The 26686-nt window shown below is 40.5% G+C and overlaps 3 protein-coding genes across 5 annotated transcripts in view; 1 reads left to right on the top strand and 2 right to left on the bottom strand.

The window, feature by feature from the left end:
- Positions 1–4450, top strand: part of fkbp16 (FKBP prolyl isomerase 16) — a 95640-nt gene extending 91190 nt beyond the window's left edge. For both annotated transcript variants that reach the window (XM_078167882.1, XM_033634662.2), the window contains exons 8-9: positions 2838–2975; positions 3058–4450. In XM_078167882.1, the coding sequence (XP_078024008.1) occupies positions 2838–2975; positions 3058–3144 (225 nt within the window). In that variant the 3' untranslated portion in view covers positions 3145–4450. The remainder of the gene's footprint in view (positions 1–2837; positions 2976–3057) is intronic.
- Positions 4434–18866, bottom strand: rasef2 (RAS and EF-hand domain containing 2). The gene is made up of 17 exons (XM_078167881.1): positions 18270–18866; positions 15924–16076; positions 13799–13889; positions 13357–13452; positions 11251–11328; positions 11046–11161; positions 10884–10952; positions 9102–9183; positions 8894–8964; positions 8602–8791; positions 8419–8520; positions 6557–6701; positions 6386–6467; positions 5445–5559; positions 5204–5317; positions 5017–5093; positions 4434–4924 (listed from the first exon to the last, which is right to left on the bottom strand). The coding sequence occupies exons 1-17, from the start codon at positions 18578–18580 to the stop codon at positions 4822–4824; spliced, it is 1995 nt and encodes a 664-aa protein (XP_078024007.1). The 5' UTR covers positions 18581–18866; the 3' UTR covers positions 4434–4821.
- Positions 18867–19631: 765 nt separating this feature from the next.
- Positions 19632–26686, bottom strand: part of sema4ba (sema domain, immunoglobulin domain (Ig), transmembrane domain (TM) and short cytoplasmic domain, (semaphorin) 4Ba) — a 66189-nt gene continuing 59134 nt past the window's right edge. For both annotated transcript variants that reach the window (XM_078167880.1, XM_078167879.1), the window contains exons 10-15: positions 26170–26320; positions 25589–25799; positions 25378–25493; positions 24821–24978; positions 24637–24728; positions 19632–24424 (exon numbers count right to left, since the gene is read on the bottom strand). In XM_078167880.1, coding sequence (XP_078024006.1) covers positions 23652–24424; positions 24637–24728; positions 24821–24978; positions 25378–25493; positions 25589–25799; positions 26170–26320 — 1501 coding nt within the window. In that variant the 3' untranslated portion in view covers positions 19632–23651. The remainder of the gene's footprint in view (positions 24425–24636; positions 24729–24820; positions 24979–25377; positions 25494–25588; positions 25800–26169; positions 26321–26686) is intronic.

Below are 26686 nucleotides of genomic sequence, written 5' to 3'. Positions count from 1 at the left end.
TGATAATGGCGTTAGGTGACATGTGAAGGGATCAACAAATGTATTACAGTTTATCCTGAGGGGGATGTGAATGTTGGTACCAAATTTCATGGCAATGCATTTATAGATCAGTGCTTCTTAAACTTCTTAAACTCAATTATTTGATAAATGATATCGTACAAAAAATATATATTTGTATAATATTTGTTCAGCTGAGTGTCTCCTGACCAGCACCAAACCTTTTTTTTTTTTTTGTGGTAGAAACACAGTGAACGTAACTGTTTATTGCAGCAGTTGACAGTTTACAGCATTTAAGTCTGGTAATATTGAACATATAATGTGGTTTATCGAACATTTATATTTTTTTGTTGAGCTTATTACACTATAATTATTTTAGGAATTATGCATGACTGATCAAATTTTAATTAACTCCCTAAGTACTCCCTGCAGTACTCCAAAGTATCCCTAGAGGCACCTGTACCCCCATTTTCGAATTGCTGCAATAGATGTCTAGATATTTCAGTCTGAACCAGTAGTGGGCTGACAGTGACAAAAAATCTATACAAACATGACCCAAATTATTCCTCTATGCACCAATTTACATCAGCTGACGGAATGATTCAGTTCATGAAGAAACAATATAACGTCTATAATGAATATAAATGTATTCAGAAACAAGCAAAAACACCCACAATCCCTCAGTTATCTAATTGAATGTGGAACTCAAACTTTTTCAAACTTATCTGGAGGTCGCGGGGTGCTGGAGCCTATCCCAGCTGTCATTGGGTGCAGGGTACACCCTGGACAGGTCACCAGATTATCACAGGGCTGACACATACAGACAGACAACCATTCACACTCACATTCACACCTATGGACAATTTAGAGTCACCAAGTAACCTGCATGTCTTTGGACTGTGGGAGGAAGCCTACACGCATGCAAACTCCACACAGAAGGGCTCCCCGACACGGGTTCAAACCAGGAACCCTCTTGCTGTGTGGCGACAATGCTAACCACTGTACCACCATGCTGCCTCCAATTTTTTGTCCCAAATTAAAATACAACAGACAGACCAAAATAAAACAAATCTAATTTACAACCACATTAAAGCTGCAGTTGGTTAACTGCTTTTTTTATATGATATAATTTGCTGAAACTGTCACTGTACTCTGAGAGAAGTACATGAGACAGTCTGCAAAAAAAAATGATGTCCTTCCTCCCCTCCTACTGCCTCCAATGGCATTTGCTAGAACTGACAATGGCACACAAAAAACAACCAGTCGAGGAGTCTCCAATGCTGCTGTCAATCATGGCTTGTGAACTGCAGCCACCACTATCAAACTAAGCAGCACTGTTTAAATATGAATCAAGATTCTATGACTGCATTGCCTATTTCTTGTCTCAAATGTTTTCAGTGACATATTATGATGTACAGTTTAGCTGTTAAATGAGAAAGTTTGCTCTGGCCGGTGTTTGGTTTCAGCTTGACTGTTTCCAATGTGGTGGCTGGCTCACAGACTTTCTCATTTTACAGCTAAACTGAACACTAAAATGCGTTTCTGAAAACATCTGATGTGAGAAATAGGAAAAAATTGGGAGAAATTGATTCATATTTGATCAGAGCTGCCTAGTTTGACGGTTTGACCACAGTTCACAAACAATAATTGACACCTGTGATAGAGACTCTCAGCTGTGACTGGATTTTCGTTAACATGCAGTAAGGCCATTAGAAGCACTAGAAGGCAACAGTGAATGTAACAGTTTTAGAAAATATGACAAGTTATTATGATTTTAATAAGTTACCAACTACAGCTCTAAGTTACAATATATCACGAAAGTTCACAGACTTAAAAAGAAGTTGTTTGCACATTAGAGAGGATCCCAGTGAGCTCCTTCTGTTAAAGGCCTGTCCTGTCTTGTTTGTGTGGTTCGTCTAATCTGCCAAATCCTCCACAGAGGACCGGGCAAACTGCACATCTGGCAGTCTACAGATGTGACCACACTGCTCAGAGTTGTCCAGCTAACTTAAAAATAACACGTTATATGAGCTAAATATCGTCACTGTTAAGCCCTGCGCTCCAAAAGTAGTAAAATGAAGGTAAGATGGAGCCAGAATCACGCTTGCAGCTACTATATAGACACCGCACTATAATTAACATAACTACTCTGGTGTACAGTTCATCACAACAAAAATGGACGATAATGTCAGTTTCTGAGCAGTATTTTAGTTCACTGCAGCCCGGCTTTGATTCAGAAGAGTTCACGGAGAGTGAGGAGTGCGTTTCCTTCATTTGTTTACAAGACACAGTCTGCCAGTGTTACAATGACCTGACCTATAGGGCACACTGCCACCGTCACAAATATGTCTGGTCTTGTCTAGACAAAACGAAAATATCTGCTGCTTGGTAATTACACCCTTGTCTCAATGCTGGATTAAATACTTTGGAGAAAACTGATTTAGCTGCTCTGCTGTAGTGCAGTCTGTAGATCCCCAAAAAAGACAGAACAGAGAGTGTTAAGAAGTGCAAACAGGAGTGCATTTAGCTTTATTTTATACACTATGACAAATTACAACCTCTAACAATGAATCCAATTTAGATACTTAGAAAATGTGATATCAAGTCATGTGTATGAACATTCAGGATGAAGTTTAAAGTGCATTTAAAAGCTAAATTAAAAGTGATTATCATTACTTGTTGGTCTACTTTGTAAGATCTGTGTTTCAGACCTCTGCTCTCACCTGCTGGACATTTTCAAAACTGCAGCTTCACCTTTTATTATTCAATATTTCATTTCCTTCATTAGATTGACAGAAAGCAGCCTTTAACAGTTTGTTTTTCCCTCTGCTTCTCTTTAGGCGATCCACGTCGAGTTATCTAAACTCGTCAAAAGACAATCAGGAGGCAAAGACACTCAGGAATGGAGAGCTAAACCAGCAGAGATGCTTGGAGAAAATATCGCACCTTTCCTGATTCCTTCTAAGAAGAAACGATCTGTAAGTCATGACAGAAATATCTCCAATATGTTTTTACTCTAATGACCAACAGGCTGCGTTTTGACTGACTGTTGTATTACAGGGAATTTCCTGGAAGTTTATACTCGGAGCTTTGATTGTGGCCTTGGGCAGCTTAGTGACGTCAATGATACTGACTGCAAGAAACTGAAATCCTCTACAGGAAGCACTTTGAAAATCATTGTGTGCAGGTGCGGAGTTTGTTTCTCATTAGTTCATTAAAAAGAGTTTCTACTGTGAAGACACAAGAAGGTTTGCAACGCAGCAGCACCGCAGCCTCAAGTTGTATTTATGCCGAGTTTTACATGGTAGAAAAATGTTTCATTGAAAGGTGTGAAGTATTTATGAAAACCAGTCTAGTGCAGCATCAAGTGAAGACCAGCAGAGATTTCTGCTGATCGATAAGACAGAAGTTTCTAACAGTCATCTTTCCAGTTACATCTGTTTTATTTGGAGAAGGGATTACATTTCTGTTTGACATATAAAAAAAGGGGCCTGGAAAATATATTGGTATCACAGATACGCAGGAGAAAAAAAAAAAAAGAAAAAAGACAAAAAACTGGCCCTTGAAGTTTTGTTAAGATTCAGATTTTCAGTGAATGGAAATCATTTTTAAAGAGACAGCTAACCTCGTTATCAAAAATGTTTTTCGTTTTACCTGCAGTGCTATTTATCAGTCTAGATCAGTGGTTCCCAACTGCTTTGTCGCAGTCCAAAAGTGGGTCTCGGGTCCATTCCGTATGGACCGCAAGTGACTCGCAAACGTGTCAAGTTTGTAAAATAACACACCCTATTTTTAAGTACAGTGAATTTTTGGCACAGAGCTTTGATTTTGAAGTGCTGTTTCCTGCTTTACAGTGAGTGAATAACAGACAGCTACTTAACAGAGACAGCAAACTAGCTTGACGACATGGCAAGTATGATGGATCTTGAACTAATGAGTGAGGAGAAATCTGGACCCTGTTGATGCACCAGTTGGGAACCACTGGTCTAGTTTGTTTTGGTGTGAGTTGCTGAGTGTTGGAGATGTTGGCCGTATAGATGTCTGCCTACTCTTGAATTTAATGGAACAAGATGGCACTCAAGATGCTTGTGGTGCTCTACCAAAAAATTACAATTGAAAAACTCAACGTTAATGTCTGTGCAGAAATCATGACCTGGTTACTCAAGATAATCCACAGACCTTGTTGTGAGCAGTTTCATGTAGGAACTATTTTCTTTCTACTGAACTACACCCTGTGCAGAAGGACACATGCAACTCACACCAAAACAATCTAGACTGATAAACAGCACCACAGGTCTGAGGAGAAATATGTTTTTCAATTTTGGGGTGAACTGTCCCTTTAACATTGCAATTCTGAGAAAAATTCTATCAGTGCTCCAATAATTAAAGGCGTTAAACTGCGATGTAATATTGCTTACACTGATGCTTAATAAAAATGTTTCAAAAAAATGAATTTGTCTTTTTGTTTTGTCTTTTCAAGAATCAAGTTTCGTCTCAAACAGAAAAAAGTGCATTAATTTAAAAAGACTATTTTTTACTGGCTGACAGTTAAAAACTGACTTAAATCTAAGTCAATTTATTTACTTTATAAAATGACTTTACTACCTAAAAAATACAAAACCTAAGAAAAATATATGCATGATTACATTACATGCATTTATATGTGCAACTGAAGCCTTCATTTTGATCAGAGAATTAACATTTATGAAAATATATTAAAGGTTTGAGAGTTAAATATTCTAAAGGTTAAAACATAAGAAAATTGTTCTTCATGAAGAAATAGAATCATTTCTCTGCTCCATCGTGTCTACTGATATCAACCATCTACAGTCCGCAGCAGGCGTTGAGAGTCTTCTTTGGGTTGGATTGACTCAGTCTGACCTGAGAATCTGACTGCCGCCTCAGTTTGACATTTTTCTTTACTTCTCTGTGGGAATGGAAAACAAGTCTAAGTGCTGCCATGGTTTTTGGAGGAAAAACTCAAACTCACTCACTCTCTCTCTCTCAACGGCCTCCTACCTCGCTAGATGAAGCACGGTCTCCACGACGTTGGTTCCCTCTTTGGCACTCGTTTCGCAGAACAAGGCACCGTATGCCTGCAAGCAAAGCGTCGACATACCTGACTGAAGTCAGTTTATTTAGACACCTGGGAGGCCGGGCGTCTGCGTAAACACTCTTTCATCATGTGGAATGAAAAGTTACTCACCTTGGCCAACTTCTCTCCGTGCATACTGCTCACACAGCTCCCCTCTGGAAGCTCCTCTCGGAGGTCCACCTTGTTTCCAATAACACACATGGGGATTTTGTCGTCCGTTGAATCCTGCATAAAAACAAGGACATTGTAAAATATAATCCTGCTTTTAGGGCCAGTTCATTTTTTGTCATTCATTCAACATAATTGAAAATGCTGATTGACAAATGTTGAATCAGCATTTTCAATTAGTTACCTGAATCTGATCCACCCAGGCTCTGACGTTGAGAAAGCTGCTTTCTGAGGTGACGTCGTAGAGGAGCAGGACTCCGTGAGCTTTACGGAAATAGGATCTGGCAATACTACGAAACCTATAATCACAAGAAATGTTGGTTTTAGAACGTAAAACACCTCGCCTGTTTTGACAGCTAATCAGCTTGTAGTGAAGTCTGTTGGTCAAATCAAAATGACTGCAGATGGCATATTCGCTTGCTGCGGCAGGGGCTCCGTCCCCACCTCTGTTTCTGTCCTCACGGTGTGCTGGTGTCGGACGGTGGGTTATTGCTGCTGCTCGCTGTATGTGCTTATGCCCCCTCACGCACACACATTCTCACTGACTGATTAATTGCCACTGGTTATTCATATCATTGTGGCATATTTATTATGAATACAGTCCATCTGATGCTGGTTTTGTTTCGGTTTTTCACTGTTTCATCACTACTACAAATGCAGCTGTAGCCAGTATCTTACTATCACTATCCTCATTCATATTTTAAGAAGCCACAAATTATATTCAGCCACAATATAAGCCTGAAAAACTGGAAATCACAATGGAAGTAGAGAGATTTGTTGTACAGAGATGATATACCGCCTCATCTTGTTGTATTGGTGTGAACCTGCAGGTTTTTTTAGAATGCTGCAGAACAGTGCGTTGTAAATAGTTGCCTGTTTCAGCTCGTCTTGTCGCCAATCTTTGGTCTGAACAAGGCATATAAAATATAAATATAAAATAATGATTCTCATTTTCAGGATATTATAAACTACAAAAAACATACTTGTTATATTCTAATCCATTTCTGTTAATCTAGCCCCCTAAATCCTACACACTGGACCTTTAAAGTTGACACTTATAATCAATAACACCATCTTTTCCTGTTGCTACTTCCTTAAGAAAAACCACAAGAGTCAGTGCAGTACCTCTCCTGCCCGGCTGTGTCCCATATCTGCAGGCTCGTCTTCTCTCCGTCCACAAGCATCCTCTTTATTTGAAAATCTACTCCTGAGAACCGAAAAAGCAGATTCAAACGTCTGATATCAAGAATGTGTCAGTGTTAAATGAAATGATCATGTGTTTACTGAGGCACCTACCCAGCGTTGTCTGAATGTCTCCCCTGAACTCGTTAAGTGTCAGTCTCAGCAGGAAGCTGGACTTTCCAGCTCCTGCGTCTCCGGCTAAAACCAGACGGTACATCGGAGTAGGTTCCTCAGATTCTACTATGTCTGCTTCTAAAGGCTTCAGAAATACAACAGAAGATAACAAGCTTACCCTCTTTAACATGGAAAATCTTTTTGTTTGTAGTAAATAAAGAAAACAGTAGGCATTTATTTAGTTGAGTGTGAATGTTTTTTCTTGCCTAAACTCAAGGTCTGCATTATTGTTTTTCCAGAAGCTTTCAATCACATCTGCCAGTCTTTGATACAACCACCTGTTCTCACATGATTCGAGTTTCAGACTTAGCTCACATGATGATGACTGAACACAATCTGCTGATGAAAACTGTTTTGTTCCAAAATAATTTAGTTACCTGCAGGTCAAAAGATGTTTAAACCAGGAACAATTTGGTTTAAGAAACATTTTCCAATTTTATACAACTTCCAGTGACCATATTTCAATATGTATTCAAAATGCACATTGAAATTCAGTCATTTAAACTGCAGCGTTAGCTACAGTTATATGTAACCTTGACATCTTCTCAAGACTGAGAGTCTACAGGTGTGCTAACAGCTGTGAGGCTGTGACACTACGTAGATGCAGCCGGACTTTGAGCTAAATGCTAACATCAGCATGCTAACATTGACAATACTGATGTTTAACAAGTTTAATGTTTACCGTGTTGACCATCCTAGTTTAGCGTGCTAGCACGGTAACATTTGTTGATTAGCACTAAACACAGAGGCTGATGAGAATGTCATTAGTTTTGCAGATATTTGGTCATAAACAAAGTATTGGACAAATGAAAAACCTTGATCTGATTGTGTAAGTGGTTCTGAACCTGGGGGTTGCAATATAAATCTGAGGGGCATGAGACGATTAATGGGGAAGAAAAAAATTCTGCTACACGTACTATGTTTGTTCATGGATTTTTACGTTGCTTTTTTTTTCTTCTTTTTTTTAAAAAAAGGTAAATTTTACTCCTTTGAGACTGTTGAGCTGAAAACACACAGACCCTGCAGCGCATCAAGTGCAGCTCGACCCAAAGTTATTACTACTTTTACTGAAAGATCTACCACTACCACCCCCGCATTAACTTAAAATCATGTGTGGACATCCCCTAATTAAACTTGATTGCCCACCTGAAGAGCCAATCTCCAGGGACAAGACTTGCCAGGCAAAATCTTTTTGGCCATTGACTTTATAGTGACGGGATTGTGGGTCATAAAGCTCAGGCTATTTCTCGACCTCAACAAGGAGTCTCTCTCTTCATCCAGTCTTTGTCACACACGTGACACGGCAACAGCAACAGAGTTCTCTTTGCATTAATAGTGAGGAGAGGAGTCGAGCTGCCATAGGAGCAGAGAAAAGAGCTGCTCCGGGAGCTGGTACGTACAAGCAGCACAAGTGGGGAAAAATGCATTTAATTCTAGGAGTGGTGAGGCTGGAAATAGGACAGTGGCATATAGTGCCATTGGGTGGTGCGTCCTGCTGCCGCTGGTATGGGGTTGCACATTGACAATAATAGGAGCATATTTTTTGACACGCAATGTTCGCCGACGATGTGTTTTGTCCTTTAACCTAACATAGGGAGTATATCATAGAACTACTCTCAACTGGTGGACACTTGAAGCCATGACAAGAGGCTACAAGTGGAAATTGTTTGCCACCTCTGGAGCCACACCGTCAGAATGGCTGAAAGACAATGTAGTCTAGTCGTAACCCAGAAGTCTTGACAAACAAATCACCAAAATGAATGCTTACTGGAGGGATCTTGTGCATTCAAAAACCACTGTACCTTTGTAGAAAATGCAGACAAACGTCTTCGTAGGGATGATGCAAGAGAGCTCGCCTTGCTAGGAGCCATCGACACTGCAGCTTCAGATTTCATGTCTGATATCTGTAACAAAGTAAATAGTACTTTAAAGTCTTCATGTTGGCATTATCTGACCCGATAACTAAACCTGGAGTGTGTTCTGACCTCCACATCAGATGGGACGTATGAGTAACTGTGGTGCACAGTTTCCACTGAGTCCCTACTGTCGTCGCTGTCGTAATCGCTCCCTGAGCTCTCAGCTGTGTCCATGGGCAGCGAGACTCCACTGTCCAGGTACTTATCGGCCCAGGTGGCCACATGAGAGTAGGTCGTTTTGCTGGGATCTGGCTCCGAGCTGCACCAACGCACAGACACACACGCTTGGTTTAGCTGTGACAATTTAATTCAGCAAGATCAATCCGCAGATTCACAGAGGTGTGTAAAAAACTTTATATACCTGCCATGGTTGAGTGTGCTCTGCCGGAGGGGCTTCATCCTTCGGGCCGGGATTTCATTTTGGGGAGACAGCTGTTGAGCAGATTAGGAATGTCAGGGAGGAAACTTTTTTTACACTTGAACTAGTGAAAACAATTTACTGTTAGCTTCTATCTGATGCAGAGCCAGTGGGTATGAGGAAATATGTCATCAGGAAACAAAGGACTCACCCTCCTTTTGGCTGCAACCGCTTCAGTGGCCAACGCAGAGCGCAGCCCGTCATTACTGTCATACAGCTTTTTGTTTGTTTCCCTGATGATGTGTTCAAGGAAATACAAGACAGAGTCACATACATATACAAACATTTACTTTCAGGAACTGTGGTGTGGTAAACACGTTGTATTGGTAAGTCAAGATGTGCTTTGTATGTAGTGTAAAAAAAAAAACATTTACACAACTAGAATTACTGCCTCACAGTTGTATGCCTCTGTGAATCAGTTGAGTTGCAGTTACAGTTCACATCTGTCCAGACTCATATGTAGCCATGACAGTAGATGGTATTTCAAATATGAATGTTGCTGCAAAGAAGCTACAAAATGGATGGACAAACATGGATGCTGTGCACAGATTTTCCCCTGAGCAGCACAGAACATCTACACAATCAACACAGTTTCAAGGTGGACACCAAAGATTGATGTCACCACTTCAGTATCTGACCAAATGTCTCCCCTTCTGTTCCTGAGTGATGGTGTTGAATAAGGGTCAGGAAAATGTATCTTTTGCAGAACATTACTTTGTCACAGTGACGCTGACCTTTGACCTTTTGGATATGAAATGTCATCACTTCATCATTTAATCCTCTGAGACATTTGAGTGAAATTGTGTCATAATACACATGTGAATTCTTGAGTTATGGCCAAAAGTATGTTTTGTGAGGTCACAGTGATCTTTGACCTTTGATCCCCAAAATCTAATCACTCCATTGTTGAATCCAAATGGACATCTGTGCCAAATTTAAATAAATTCTCCTTAATGCCTTCTTGAGCTATCACATTCATGAGATTGGGACAGACAGATGTACAGATAGAAAACATAAAGCCTGCGGCCACAGCTGTAACCAGCATGAGGGCATAAAAAAAGAGCCCAGAAAAGCATTCGCAAGTCAAATTAGTACACGTTTATTCTTTTACGGTGTACCTCATATAGTCTGCACTGTCCTGTTGTTCTGGTAATTTAGGTATGTTTAATGGAGTGGTTAACACAAATTACATAAAATGGAAATACTCTGGAGTTTGCATGTTCTCCATGGGACAGGGACTTTTAACTTTAAATGAGCCCCACAAACAAAATTCCCTCAAAAACAAGACGGCTCATCTCAAGGGGTTTATCCCAGTTAATAAACTTGTACAACAACAATTCAACTCCCATCTACTGTATTTTGTGGTAACAGAAATCTCAAAGCATGAGCAATTAAATTGAAACTATCTTGCCTGGCTGGATAGAGCCAGAGGTAAATGTGGATGAGGATTTTTCATTTTGTTGAACCAAACCTTTAAAAAAAAAGGATGGTAATTATTAACTTTTTATGACAAGGTATTACAAAATCCCTGCAGTCTTAATTAGGACACCAGAAAAAAAAAATCTTACTAAATGTCCACACTTAACTACGAAAGCCCATTTCTGCCACTGTGATGAAAAACAAACAAAAGATCCTGTCATTTTTATGAGAAACTCAAAATAATGACTTCGAATTGCAAAATAATGAGAAACTTTCTCACAATAATGACTTTCTTATCTCCAAATAGTGACCTAATATGTCAAAATAATACGAGACTTCATATTTTGACTTTGGCCTATCATGTGGTCAGTCAAAATACTGAGAAAGTTAAGTCATTATTTTGAGATATGAAGCCATTATATTGAGAAAGTTTCCCCTTATTATGACTTACAGGCTCTTACTCAAGCACTGGCAGAAATACACAACAGCTTTATCAAGTGAAAGACGGTCTTACTGGAGAATCTGGATCTGACTGGAATATGACTGGTACTCTAAAACCATCCTCTTCAGTTCTTCTGTTTCTCTGTAAAGAAACAAAAGCCACATGAGCTGGATCCAAGATCATATTTTGTGTCAACAGACATGAACTGAGCCAAGCTTAAAGACACTGCCTCACCTGTCATGTTGAGCTTTCTGGTCTGCGTACATATTCTTCAGCTTGTCCAGCTCTGCGTGCAGGATGGCGATGTTCGTCTGTGCTTGCAGCAGAGAGCTCCGCAGCTCCTCATTTTCCTGTGAGGAGGTTTAATTAATAACTGGAACTATTCCACACAACATACATATGACTCATTCATAAAACAAACCTTTCTAAAATGACGTACCTGTGACAGATCACTGATCTGGTTGTTCAGTCTGACCACCTCCTCCTTTGTGTGGTTGGATTGAGAGTCCTCTTGGCTCTTGAGAACAGATATTTACAAGAACATTTTGTAAAACAGTTTCAGATGTTGATAAGCCAATGTGTTCTAATAAAAAATGTAGAAAGACATTTCCAGACTTACTGACCTGTATGATGTTCAAATATTAACACAACATAACACAGTTATGTGTGTTTAAACTGTCTTATTTACTCTGTGACGTAAAGGGACAATGGGAGGGTTTGCCTCATCTGGGTAATGAATAGATGACTACTGCCATGTGATCAACAGGGTTAGAAATTGTGTTTATGCTCTTTAATTAACTATGAGCTTGTCACCTGGTATTAACGTGCATTTCAGTGATCTGAACACCAGTGGACAGCCATGACACATCACAGATCACACCTGTGTCTATCATGTGTCTCCTGCTGACCATGTGTGTTCTGTTTTCTTTACTGCCCATGTCATTTACAGTAGTAAGTCAAAGGGCACTGTGCACAGTCATTACACCCACACTCTCGGTAACTGCTCACTGGCGTGCTCACAAGTCAAGTTAGCGGTTGTGTCAATACAGCTGGAAATATCACTGTCAACAGAATCCAACAGGTCTACTTCCATGGGGTAAAACGATGGATGATGACTGATTGTTAGGACGCCGTGACCAAAACAATCACCATGTCCTGCACTGACAACATAGTCCTTGTCAGGGACGCATTGGGACACATAAGTGTTTACACTACAAAAGATATGTGGTCAAATACGCCACAGACTACCTGAGCAAGCGGTTATTGGATTACAATGCGTCAAAGTGGTCATTTACACTTGCATTTAGTGCTGTCCTCTTGTGATCAGATCACTCCACACGCACGTTAGTACCAGGTACGAACAGGGCCTGTGATATGAAGCATGATTTCTGCCAGCATATTTACCGTAGTTTGGAATATGTGCTTGGAACATTACTGAGACAAAAACAGGACCAATATTGCATGGCAACAAATAAATATTTCATTAAAAAATGTATGAATGGCTCAATGAGTCATAATGACAATTTGACTGTATATAATGTATAACCATATTTTAGCAGAGTAACATTACTCAGATTCACCATGTGTTAAAATGAGATAAACAAGTTCTTTTTAATCATAAACTCTCACCTGACAATCAACACAGGCAACTGAGTTGAAGGGAATAGCTGTTAGCCAGTTAGCAGCCTGTAAATTAAGCTAGCACACTGTCACGTGCTCGAGGCAAATTCCAGACCGAAATACTACAGAAGGGAGGAGTTTCACAGGCACATTGGATATCACAGAGATTCCCATAGGAATGAATGGACTTCTGGTTGCCTCGTCTACGTACACATACATAAGTGGAGTTGTGTGAGACAATGATGTTCCATTTTTACCAATTATATTAGCTTGCACTTAAATGTAATCAGACACACACACACACAAAACAGCAGCTACAACAAAATAGGTGTATCTCTTTCACACGCTGACCACATTATCTGTAGGTGGCGACGTTTATTGTCCAGGTCTACAAGTTTAAACTGCTGCTACTCTCACAGAACTTTCATTTGTTGCTCTTTGACAGGTTATTTAATTTTTTTTAAAAAGTAACATTACTGGTGCTGTGGCAGAAAAGCAGGCAAGACAAGAAATAGCATGTAGCTGGATTATAAACACAAACTATGGGGGCTAGCATGTCTAGCTCCCATAGTTTGTACATAGAGCATCAAACATGATCCTCTGTGCCTGTCCTTACACAAACTGCATCCAAGCAGCATCCCTGATTCCTAAATCTGACTCCTTTTCTCATACTGTCTGGACATTGGATATCACGTCTATAAGGGTCTTTGAAGTTGCCCTTTGAAAGGTCACCTATAAACTGTGAGACATTTGGAAAACGCTTCCTCTGTTTGTCTGGTGCAGCAGAAATTAAGCCAGAGTCTTTCATTTACACTGGTTTTCTTCTCTCTCTTTTTCATAATGTAAGAAAACATTATCATCATCTTTATATAATCTGTATACCCTGGAAGAACAAATAAAAAGCATGTTGTGTGTGATAACCTACCTTTAACAGTCTGTCCACAGCTGCACGCAGGTCTGCAACCTCGTTCTCGTGCTTCCTCTGCATGGTCGTCATGACTCCTTCCATCTTCCTGCGCTCCTACAAACATGAAACCAAAGCAGTTAGAGGTGCTGAACGACTCGGGCCTTGAAGAGGGGCTTTCATCTGCCGTAACAGAGGCTCTTTGTGAAGAGGCATGCAACCTGCTGCTGTGTGCCGCACCACAAATATGCAGGTAGCTCAGGAGGAGCTGTGAAGTGAAATTGCCACTTTGCTATGAAATAAAATACATTCCTCTCGTCAGTTTGTCAGTGTACTGTTTATTGATTAAGTGAAGCTGCTTTTATTACCGTAAATTTGTCTGTTTTGATACATTCCTCTGTAAATACTGGAGTAAATCACAGGAGCAATCATCCACTGTAAATGCTACAGGTATCACACTTACCTCGTCTCTCACCCTCTCCTCCGTTCTGGCAAGCTGCTGTTGTATATCGTCCTCCAGTTCTGCCAGCTGACTGTTGTTCATCTCCTCAGCTCTGTTTGAAGAAAAAAGTACAGTCAAGTTTGTACTGGCAGCCTCACTGCAGCTGAATCAAAGCAGATCCTCTAATAGTTGTCCAAAAGATTAATACAGCAGGAATAATAAGAAGAATCCATTCACCTATGATCCTTTTGTCAATTCTACCTGACTGATGTGGCGTCACTGCTCTGCTCTCATCAGATAAGACACCGTGAACCAACCAGAGTTGAGGGAGGGACAGCCTCCACAGGTGCACTGAGCGCTTCAGTGAAATTTCTCAATGAGATCTCGCATATGATTTATTTTTAGTTTGGTAAAAGTTTAACGCCAAGATTTCAAACATATTTATTTCAACATAGTAGAAACGTCAGCACAAAAATGGGTATATCCAGTTTGTAAAAGGACTGAAAGAACAGGCAGAGCAGCACATTTAAGTCTTCCTGCTTCCTTGAAGAAGGAATGTCACCTTTCTAATGCCTTGCAGTTACTGAAGCACAGACAGAGCTTCAACAAAAACAGCTCAGACAGAGTTCACTCCCATGTGTAGGAGTGAAATTCAATAGTCGATGCAAGGTGCTATGTGATGGGTCACTTCACAGATATAAATGAAATTATTCAAAGACTTAACTCGCATCTTCCTTAAGCCTTTAAAATACAGCCTGCACCATTTACAATCATTGTTCAGCTTCAGTAATCACTGTGAAAAATCTTAAAGTAGCATTGTAGTCAAGCTTCTTCTTCTTTTCTCTGATGCCAACTACACTGGGGTGACCTCAGGATAATATTCAAGAATGCAGTACTACTCATTAAGTACTGATTTAGACATTCAATGTATCTTGAAAACACTGTACAGTATCCAAACCAACAAAAACCTTTTTCTTTTTAATTCTAGTATGTGCTGCAGCTGCCTTTATAAAGTACATACTATTGCATGCAGTATGCACACAATTGGGACATACGTCTTTCTCATAACATTAAGCCCTGAACTTTGACCCTCTTGCTTTTGTATCTGTTACCTTGGACATTAAATGAACGCCACTTACCTAGTTTGCCAGCGATGGAGATCAACCCGCAGACCTCTGCTGTTGTTACTTTGTAATGTATGTAGTTTACCTTTAGAATTATAACTGCACAGATTGTAGATTCTAACATACTAAATTTGCGACAGCGAAATTACATCTGCAGTTCTCTGTCATTTTTATTTTCGTATCTTTTGTTGGGAATATTAAGGATTATTTTGTTCTCTTCAAAAATTAATATTCCTGTTATTACTATTCGACTGGTCATCAGTTACTTGAATTCACAGTCATCTGTCATTGCAATTTCTGACAGCTGTCATCTGTTTGCGGGTCAGTGGATGCGACGTATCATCTGCTGTGCAGAGGATTGTGGGTCAGAATATCCAGAAAAGCATGCTGGCTTGCATACTGCAAAATCAGATTGGATGTAGTAGAACATCCTGGTATTTTTGGCATACTGCATTTGATATACTATGTATTGGGACATACTAAATCTTTCTCTGGTATACTATATAGTATGATATAATGGGTATTGGAACGCACAGTTAGTCTGCTTTTTTTTCAAATATTTTTCTGCCCTCTCGTCTAGCAGGCTATAATCAATAAATGCAGCTTTACACCAAGCTGGTTATCCGAGCTGATGCACTGGAGTCAGAGCCTGGGGAATTTATATCCACCGTCTCTCTGGTATACAGCCACAAGAGGGGAGCAGTTCACCACTGCTCTGTGATAAAAAGTTCAGTCACAGTAAGGACAATTATGATTATCTAATAAATTCTACAAAGCTAAAAAACTAACTTGCCAACACAACAAGTTCACTTTGAAACAGTCACTGAGTAGTGAATGACTCTGCCCATACACACATTATAGCCATATAAGCAGAGTGTCCCTCATGATTAACATCTATGTAACATGACTTGTTTAAATAATGGCCCATTATCTTTTTATTATTCTGCTTCTTTTCATGTCACTAGTCAGATGTTCTGAAGTGTGCTGAGCCCACATAATAAAACACTGACACTTGTCCTCACCGCTTTATACTGGTCTCCAGCTGTTCACACTCTAGTCTGTTGTCCAGGCTTTGACTGATCAGAGAGTGGATGATTTCTTCATACTGTTGCAGCAGTGTCGTGTTTGCAGAGGAGTGAATGGCCTGGTAAAGATCAGCCAGCTGCTCCCTGAGACTGTGGGAGGAGAACAAATAGTTACTGCTAGCAATGAACAGGCCAGTGACATTTTTCAGTGTCATACTCCGCCCAAAATATATCCCTCTGGCGTCAAATACTCAGCCTCGTGGGCCTGAAAGGTGGCTGTTAAAGCTGGTAGTTTCAAAGTGGAACAATGATCGAAACATTAAACTTTTCATGCCAATCATGTAGCATGATCCACTCTCAATCTCTACACTCAGTGTGTTTGAAACACTCAGATTCTACCATAACATCTAGGCTACTGTCACTAAAAGATTAAGATTAGATCGAACAAATGGAGACAATGTCCTTTGGCTATTTTTAGCAAAATGTATAACTTTGACAGGAACATTTAACTAAACAAATAATATACCATTGTGTTAATCCCACACCATCATTAGCATCATATCATTTGGCTCAGCAACAGGTGGATGTGCATAAAGATCATAAATCATTTCACTCAGACATAACTGTGAATACATAGTGTATCACCTGAACAGCCAGGGAGCAAAATAAATATTAGCACAGACATTCATTCTCTTGTAGGATCTGTCAAAACAACTGAAGAGACAGCTTTTACAAATCTCTGTCTGTCTCAAATTTTCAACTTGGAGGTCTATTACAACTTAAAATTGTGTTTTGTTATCAACAACATACCCCTGTTATTAATACACTTCCATAAGAGCCAATACTGGTTTAACTCTGGTTGGGTATTCATTTTCTAAATCTTAAATGTTTATAGTCAACAGTCAGCATCTTTTAACTTAAACTTTGATAATATTTTACAAAACAAATAACATGGCGTTGTGTTAAATCCCACACAGGATTATTATTAGCATCATACCATCTGACTCAGCAACAGGTGGATGTGAATAAAGCTCATTAATCATTTCACAGACATAACTGTGAATACATAGTATATCACCTGAACAGCCAGGCAGCAAAATAAATATTAACACAGACTCTCATTCTCATGTAGGATTTGACAAAACAATTGGAAAACAGCTTTCACAAATCTCTGTCTCAAATGTTCAACTAGCAGATCCATAAGATGTTGAGTTGCCAACTATTAATGTTGCCCTTGTTATTAATAAACTGCCATATGTACTGGTTAAATTCTGGTTAATTATAGTAAGTTTTCCCTTTCTTAATCTGTTTGATCAACAGCAGTTAATTATGGGTTTTTCTCTGGAGTTTTCTCTCCTCCATAACTTTGGAAAATAAAATACCCACTTAACATAGACACACACTGACTGTGGGCCAGAACCAGGCTGCTAAAGGGTCCAATCTGGCCCACTGGATGACTAAACTAAAAGGTGCCAAGTGTTGGGAGCAAATTAAACAACGTGTTGCCTACTTCATGTTAAATTCAGCTTCAGAGGCTTTTCCACCCTGAGCAGAATACAGTCCTCTGATTGATTGTGACCATGATTTAAGATACTGAACATTGTGTAAATCATTGTCAGACAGCAGCTTCAGTTCAAAAGAAGCTGTATCAGGACATGTATAAATAAATGAACATGTACTGACTGACATGTACTGTTTTGTAAAGGATGAACTCTCCAGAATGTTCTTGTAATTATTTGCACAAAACAAGAGAAAATATTGTAAGTGAAATTACCTATAGGTTATTGGTTTTATTGGTCTGGACCTTCTGAGATTAAAGTTGGGTCTATGTGGCCCATGAACTAAAATGACATACAGTGACATACACTGAGGTGACAGCTACATATACGTAACGTTAAGTTTTTAAGTTTGTTTCTCATATATGAACACAGGCCATTGTGTTAAAGTGTCAATGATAATAAGGAAAAGACTGTCTATGTTATTTATTAACATAAAAGTGGATTAGTGTTATTAAACTAGCACCGTTAACGTTAGCTCGTCATTTAACGTTACACCTGTGTGACTAATGTGTGCGGCGTTAGAGCCGTTAAATCTATATTAAACTTTGACGTTTATCTTTTGTGTGTGGCTGAGTTATTAAGACTAAACGGTTGAAAAGTATCTACTACATCTATGTTTAAGTTAATTAAATGTTAATGAAATAAAATGAGTTAATTAAATTAGGCTAAAACTACCAACAGGTTCACAGTGCAGCCGCTGACGTTAGCTAGCGTCCAACTGACATGAGTAGCCGTTAGCTAGCTAACACCGGTTAACGCACAGCGGTACCGGATGTGAGTTTACCTGTCTGAGAGGAGAGCCGCCGCATCTGTCCTGCCTACAAAGTCCTCCCATGGTGAGCCCTGGTTTGGGGACGACCCAGCTCCAAGAGCCGCCAAGTCCAAAGTCTCTGAGACCTCCTGAAACCGGGACGAAAACCGGCTGTAGTCGATGTACCCGTCCTCGTCCGCGTCGAACTTGTCGAAGAGAGTTCTGATGTGAGTCTCGGGGACGTTGAGCTCGCGACAGACAGCGGTGAAGTCCTCGAACTCGATTTTACCCGATTTGTTCACATCACAGGCAGAAAACAGTCTACGGAGGCTCGGTCGGTCCATGTTTGATGAGTAAAAACACACACACAACGTATTTCAAATGTGATGTTAAAAGTCAACCCGACTCCTCTGTCCCACCAAGTGTCCTCGGCTCAGTGCCAACCACAGTAAAAGCCTCTAGTAAAGTCTCAATGGAGCCTCACACAGGTACCACACAGACACCCATTGGTCCAGGTCTCACTGTAGGCGGGTATCATCCGAATCAATGGACCCAGTGTGCCACTTCCAGTGCCAGTGCCAGTGTGTGGCTTCATCCTGAGTTAGATGTCATCCCTGTGTGCTGTGGAGCTGTGATACAATAGAAACACAACAGATACGCAAGTGCTTACCTCTGTTTACCTTTAAGGTGTGTGGTGCATGAGAGTTTATCAGACACTCCTCTTTGTTCCCCTGGGTTTGTAGTGTGTGTTTCTGACTCCACCCTGTGAGATTAAAAAGGCAAGAAATACAATTAAAAGTATTTTAAAAATGAACATTATGGCTATATATGTAGAAAATGGGACGCTGTGTAAAAAGTGCATATAAATATAAATTCCAATGGAGCTATTCACATGAAATTTAAACCAGACACTTGTATTAACTCAATAAAACTACACCGATAAAGACGTTTTAACATTTCAATCCATGAAGAGGAAAGACACAGGGAGAAATATTTAACCCACTACCTGAAATTCAATACTTAGAGAAGCCTTTGTTTGCAGTGCCAGCTTCAAGACACTTCCTGTATTGAGAAACTAATCCCTCACAGTGCTCAGACAGGATTTTGGCCCATTCTTCCACACAATCTTTAAATTTTGAAGATTTTGGGGGCCCTTTGAGTCAATGTTAAGGAAGAAATTTCACTTTCAAAACACTTACTGAGTGCTGTCAAAAGAAAAGGTGATGTAACATGGAGGTAAATGTGCCCCTGTCCCAACTTTTTTGGAGCATGTTGCAGGATCCAAAGTCAGAATGAGTGTGTATTTACAGGAAACAATAAAGTTTATCAGTGTGAACATTTAATAAATAATGAGGGGAACTGTTTTACTTTCTAAAATCACGAGTCATTCAAATAAAAAAAAATTATCCATTTGATCTTTATTTGAAAAATTAAAATAAAGTGCTTTTTATATACAATACAAAAAAGAAAAAAAAACAAACAGTAGTGATGTATGATACAAAAAAATACAATTCACAATATTTTTACATTGGCAGCTGAATTTACAAAACAATTTTACATAAAAACTCTTTTTTTTTCCTTCTTTTTTTTACTTACATGTCGACAAGAGTCTGAGCAACTTGTACTGTCACAAATAGAAGGCCAGACTATAGTGGTTCGTTAAGAGAGAGCAGACGACGATACTTTCACTGTGGCATTAATAGTTTAGGCTTGTACTCAAAGAGAAGCATGTTCAGTACCTGCATGTGTTTTACTAATTAACTGCCACTTTTATATTTGTTCTGCAATTTTAATATTGTTCTGATGACAGCCACTTCACCAAAAGCTGCCGTTAGTTTGTTTTTAGTAACAGTCAAAGCATGAATCGTTCATACTGCATGATTGATTATAGCCGACCAGTCTTTTAAATTCACACAGAGTCATTTTTGCAGTGCCATTTACAAGAAATGTAACATAATACTAATGCTTATCTATAGTTCAGTACTTTAAAATCAGCCAGTGGTTATTCATGTGCTACAGTTTTCAGAATAAAATTTAGTCCCTGACTAAGGTTGAAGCCACCGTGACAAAGTAATTAAATTAAAAAAGACACCTCATGAGCACATACTGTACAACGCTGACAGTATTACATCACACGTTTTCACTCTTGTCTCTGAGCGTGGCCAGTCCTGTCACACCTACAGTGTCGCATTTCACTCTACAGCACTACTACCTGGTTAGTTTATTATCCCAAGAGGCACATCTCTTGATTATTATTTTCAGAAGGCATTATCCGTTTCAGATTTGTCATCAAATCCATAACCTGCATTATACTAAGGCTTTTCAACATCATGTGCAAATCCTATGCATTCTGAGTCAAACAGTACGCCTTCCTGCGTTTTAGTGGATTCTTATTTTTGCTGGCCTCATTACAATACTAGAGCCAAACTCAAGTAAGACTTAAATAATATCATATAAAAAATGCTTTCAAGTTACTCCAACATCTGACTCACAAATCTGGTGGATCGCATGGTTCATAATTCATTATTTCTGAATGAGGAACACAATCTGGATAAGAATGGAAATTATTGCTTTTATGGTTGCCTTTAAAACCACTTAAGCAAGCAGAGGGCGTTTTCTTCTACTCATCAACACTCATCAATTAATATGTATATCAAAGTTGAGGCTATACAGATGTGTGTTATTTAAATCGGATTATGAATAGGTGTAGTATTTAAATATTTATTATTATTTCACTTCGAGAATAGTGATAGATATTTATAACATTAAAGACTATGAAAGATGTCTCTGTAACAGAAACATTCGGCCGCACTAAAATACACCAAAATGGCTAAAATCTCTTGCATACTTAGTTGGTGTAATGAGAGTGAGTGTGCGTGGGTGTGTGTGTGTGTGTGTGTGTTTGCAGTGCCACTGATCCTAAAGTAATTAACAGCGCCAACACCTTTGTGCTTACTCAGTCTTGAGGTGAGGTTTTTCTCGGTGTTTACCCCACTTCACATTATTTGCTTTGCATAGACTGCCTATCTCATGAAGAACAGCATGATAATACCTGGAATGAGACTTTTTTTTTCCCCTTTATCACATTTGGTGAAAGAAAACCCTGTTGAAAGTCAGGTTTCACTAATAATACCAATACTTAAAAACGTGTTTTCATTTCTCACTCTACAATATTCATGTTTTTGGTGTGTAGTGACTGAGGTGGTAAGAGTTTCTACAACATTTCCACTGAGGTGATTCCTTGTTTGTGTTTTCTTCCACTTCATAAATTATGATCAACCTTTTCAGTCTCTTAGCACAACTCTTCGTCTCTTAATTCTGTCCACGTCGCTGTTATATTCAAGCCTAAACAATGAGTATACTTCTGTGAATGCCCACTGGCTATCTAAAAAAAAAAAAAAATCTATGACAGGACTTTTTTCGTCCTGTCTCGCCTGCCACTGGATTCTAAGTGTGTATTGTGGTGTGAGGGTTTACCTTGCTACAGTACAGTACATAGTGCATAGCCTCAGCGAAGGGTAGGCTCTTACCAGATGATAGAATGAAAATAAGACAGCAAACACTGTAAGCAGTTAGTGGGAACATGTTTGAATATCACTGCGCCTTTCAGAGCATTACCAGTATATTATATGGACGGACTGAGTGGTAATGCTTTGAGAGCCTGTTTACACCTGATATTTTCATTCGTCTTGGGTGACCTGATCACAAGTAGACAGCACTATGTCTTTCTGTTCACACGTGGTGTTAGAATGTGTCTCCACATGTGTCTCAAATGACCACTTGTGATCAGATCTCACTTCCCTGCTCCAATTGCAAATAAACTTGCAAATCATATCCATCTGCAAAGACCAAATGCGTCACTGTTTTTATCCGGCAGTGTGCTTTACACACACTTAAAGCCTTTAACGTTTAAAATGCGTAAAATCTTATTTAATTGGGCCGTGCGCACTGGCGAGCACTGATTTTAAGTGTGAGGGTTGAAAAATGAAGCCAATACGGAAGTGCTATAAACTGCAGTTCTTTTAACGGCCACTTGAGACTGGCTCTAGAAGCCAGTCAGTCCCCATAGAGCTCCATGTTAACATGCCCAACTTAACAGCAGAAATAAATGTGTTTACAGCCTGGTACAAATATGGTTTTAGTCTCTAATTTTCCCATTTATGGTAACTGTACAGGGGTTAATTTCTATATAACTTATCTGTTAACATTTCATTAAGGCTAAAATTTACACATAATTAAGGGTGTGTTGCTTTAAATGACAGGCTGTCTGTCAAAAGTGTCCTCGAGTTCTCAGTCAGATCTACCCCTCGCTCCTCTACAGCACCCGCCTCTTGCCCAAATATGGTCACTACTGGCTCCAAACCAAGATGGCGTCAGTCAAAATGCCAAATTTGAGGCTTCAAAATAAGAGTCCACATGCCAGTGGATTATGTCATGGTAGCTAGGTCCATTATTTTTATAGTCTATGATTGATTTGCAGCCAGTCCTTACTCTCTTTCTGTGTTTATCATGAGACTACTGTTGCAGTAGTGTGAGCTCCATGCTGGGGACAGTAAGTAGGAGTCCACACAGCCATGCAGCCAGAGACAGGGCTAACTGTTAGCATCACATGGCTAATGTTATCTAACAATTATTAACAAGTTTGGCGACAGAATTTAGCTGTTTCACTGTCAGTGTACGTTTTTTGGGACTGTTTAACAGCTGCTGCTGCTGTATTAGTACATGCTAACCGGACAGATGTTGAACTGGCTGTTCGTCTGGAGCAGAGTGGCATCAGGGACGGTCCTTTAGTTCTGCATTTGTGCAACTGCACCAACAAAAGTTTGATATCTGGTGGGGTGTCAGATAAGCGAGGATGTCATCCGAGCAGGCAGTCTAATGTGTTCTAGGCAACATTAGCTTATACACTGCTGAAAGAATATGGCCACATGTGGATCAGACCAACTCAGAATATGGTCTGAGCGATCAAATCTCAATATGCATTGAGGACGCCTGTGATACATTCACAGCTGTACTTAGAGCTGTCCGCTTGTGTTTCAATCACCCAGGACACATGTTAATACCAGGTGTAAACAGGGCCTGAGATTCAATCACTGAATCAAAGTTGTGACACCACCTCTACGTTTGTTACATTCCTGTGAGCCGTACGTGAAAGCATCAAAAGTCTGAAGGCAAACTGGAACTTCTTCAGCGTGCACCAAATGCACTTGAATAAAGGGGGAGTGAAGGGGAAACAAAATGAAATGAACATGGACCACAGGGACAGAATAAAAAAAAGTGCAAAATCTGTGTAATGAAATGTCTCTCCATGAAGAGTCTGATGATCCTCAGTTTTCCCCCTTACAGGGGTTTGTCTCTCTCAGCAAGTGCACTCATTGCTTTCAGTTTAAAACTCCACACAACATGAAGCCGGCCTCACACTATTGAGTCTTTAATCTCGGAGCCCAGTCTGACTCGTGGCCGTGGGCATGTGGGAGAAATCTCTACGTGGCTCTCTCTTAAGTTCAGAGGCCTCTTCTCAGACTCTGAGAAGCTCTTGCTGTTGTCAGGCGACGAGCACTCATGCGGTGGAGTGCTGCAGATGTAGTTGTCGTTAAGGGTCTGGTAGCCCTTGTGATCTGACGCCGACGCTGTGACTGTGTTGCCGTTTAGCGGCAAGTTCTCAGCCGGTTTCCCCACTATTCTGGGCTTCTTCTGCTGCATGTTGGGGCACTCTCCCTCCTTGAGCATGGATTTCATGTGGTCGCGGTTCCTGTAGACCACAAACAGAGAGAAGACCACCAGGGAAAACGCCAGCAGGGCGCACACCACTATCAGTTCGTTCCAGTAGGTCTTAGTGTTGATCTGTGGTGAGCGGGCCTCTCCTGGCAGGATGATAAACTCCTCCTGGGAGACCAGTGGTGTACGTGAACGGCCTGTCAGGGTGGTGCTCTCGTGCTTGGCCTCGCCCCGCACACAGTAGTTTGCCAGCAGCTGTCTGAAGCCTTCTTCCACTGACCAGCACTCATAGGTTTCCTGTCTGTCAGCTTGAGCTACCACCACTAACCCCCCCTCTGGGCTGGGGTAATGGAAGTGACCCGCGCTCTCACTGAACTCCCACCTCCTTTCAGCCAAATTAGAGCGCAGGCTGCAGGGGAGTACTTTGAACGTGTTGGCTGGGATAATGATCACCTGGCACGAAGACATTCCTGTGGAAAGGCAAAGCAGAGACATAGATCGAGTCAGATATGGCATGAAATAAACCGCACTGCCTTATCTACTGCAGAATTCAGAATAATAATGGTTTGACACAATGAACACATTTTGTAATCAAGACTCAAATTGAACCGTAAAGCGTGAAAAATCCAGTGCAGAGTGCTGCTCTGTAAATCTATGACAGAGAGAAGAGGAGTTCACTTACGTGTAGCTGGAGGTTTAGCAAACCGTGGGCTTGGCACTGTCTTGTTGCAAATAGCTGATGTGTCTGCTTTGTCAACATCCTGCTGCCATGCACTGAAACACATACATTTAATCAGAAACCATCTTATATTTACATATCATATAGAAATGTTTCTCTGTAGATTACTGTGCAGAGAGATGCATACTTGCTCGTTGGAGCCTGTCTGACATCCACACACTGCCTCCCGTTCCAGGCACAGTAAGGATCCCTTGAGAGGATGCACTCCCCGCAACTCTGATAATTAGCGCAGTTAGCTACTGGGACCTCCACCAGTTCAGAGAAAGAGGAAACATAAAGCTGACCCTGTGGAGGAGATGACAAAGCAGGGGACGGGAAGGAAGTGCCCCAAATACAGTTACTAGGTTACTCATTTCATCCAGACTCTTCCTTGTGTGACCCTGATCTAAATACAGCACTTTTCTTGACGCAGCTTTAATAGCCTAATGTACAAATCTAAGCAGAGTATCAAAGACAAGCCAGGATTTAAGAAGTGTCACAGTTGCAGCTGTTAAAAGCCCAGCTGTTTGCAGGTCCCCTGAGAGAATGTTGCGTGTAATTAGCTCATTGAACACGAGGTCTGCTTTAGGCTGTGACTCTTCATGGCTCATGGAAGCTCTAAACTGCCAATAAATGTGCTTACTGAGCTTGTTATTACTTTGCTCCACCAGAAAGCTCTGTAAAACAAGCTGAGCTGCACTATACCTTCTCAGTGTCCAGCTCAATGTGTTGCACTGGTCGGGAATCATTGAAGAGCGCAATCTCCTCGATGATGTGCATCTTGTTGTTAACGTTAATGGCTTTATGAAGTCTCCCATCATCTGAAAGATACAGTATCACTTGAAATTAAACACAGGAAGTTACAAAAAGATTGATGAGTGTGTTAGTGTGTGATTGTAAGTGAGGAGTCCTTTACCTGTGCCAATGAAGAGCACATTATACGCTTTTCTCGCTGTCTTAACTTGATGGACAGCAATCTGTGTGTAGCGCACATTGCGTTTTAGCAGGAGAGGCTGGCTGCGGATCACGCTGTCCATCAGAAAGTGGTCTTTGACAAAATTCAGCACCTTGTCCGGCATGTGCAGCGAGGAGCAGATGCCCTGCTCCCTGGCAGCATTTGTAATACACTGTGAAGGCAAAAATATCCAGTCATTTACAAACATTCACTCACACTGGATAATGACACACACTGCAGCTGCACAGCACCTCAGTGTTTCCTTTGGCTTAGATTTTTCAGTGATTCAGCTGTGATAAGCCCGCCAGGAAATGAAAGCGACAGTAATTTCATGAGAATCATGTTCAGGAAAAGAGAGACAGAGAGTGTCGCAAGCTCGACCGATATCTGAGCCTTGATCGTCAGTCAGAATCAAGGATGTGACTGATGAGCAGACAGGAGCGAATGAAACTCATTCATGCAGCTGACATGACACGCTGCTGAGTACTGACGTGTTTGTGTGTGCAGGTGTCTCCAGCAGAGGGCAGCAGGCAGTTACTCACCACTCCAGGCCGAGGCTCTGGGACCGGATGGTTGTATGTGTACCACTGCTGAGTTTCTCGGTTGACCTCACGGTATCGCCCATTGAACGCCTTTTCCACCTGGTCCATAGTGAAGGAACACACTGCAGAGCTTCCTGAAGCACCTTTGTACCTTTACAGACAAAGAAGCATCTCAGCAATACTGACTTTAAGAAAGCTGTCTGTGACATGACAGAGGGGAAATAACTGCGTGGTCATGTTCAACTGCTTTAGTAATGCAGATGGAAAGCAACTAGCAGCTAACACTTACACAAAGCACCTTCTCTCCTGTCTTATTTAAGATTAATATTTTTGTATGTGGTCCTTGTCAAAAAAAAAATGTAATAACAGTTAAATCTAAATGAGTCCAAATTTACCAAGATGAAACCCTTCTATTGCGGAAAAAAAAATCACCAAATTTAACATTTATCTCCCTACATCATGTTCTAAATGTAGTAGGCGTGATTTTTGTTCGGGCCCTCGACACTTTTGATAAGTG

The sequence above is a fragment of the Epinephelus lanceolatus genome, chromosome 5 (genome assembly GCF_041903045.1).
Source record: "Epinephelus lanceolatus isolate andai-2023 chromosome 5, ASM4190304v1, whole genome shotgun sequence".
NCBI lineage: Eukaryota > Metazoa > Chordata > Actinopteri > Perciformes > Serranidae > Epinephelus > Epinephelus lanceolatus.
Note: the sequence above shows the minus strand (reverse complement) of the source record. Positions and strands in the feature narration are given on the sequence as shown.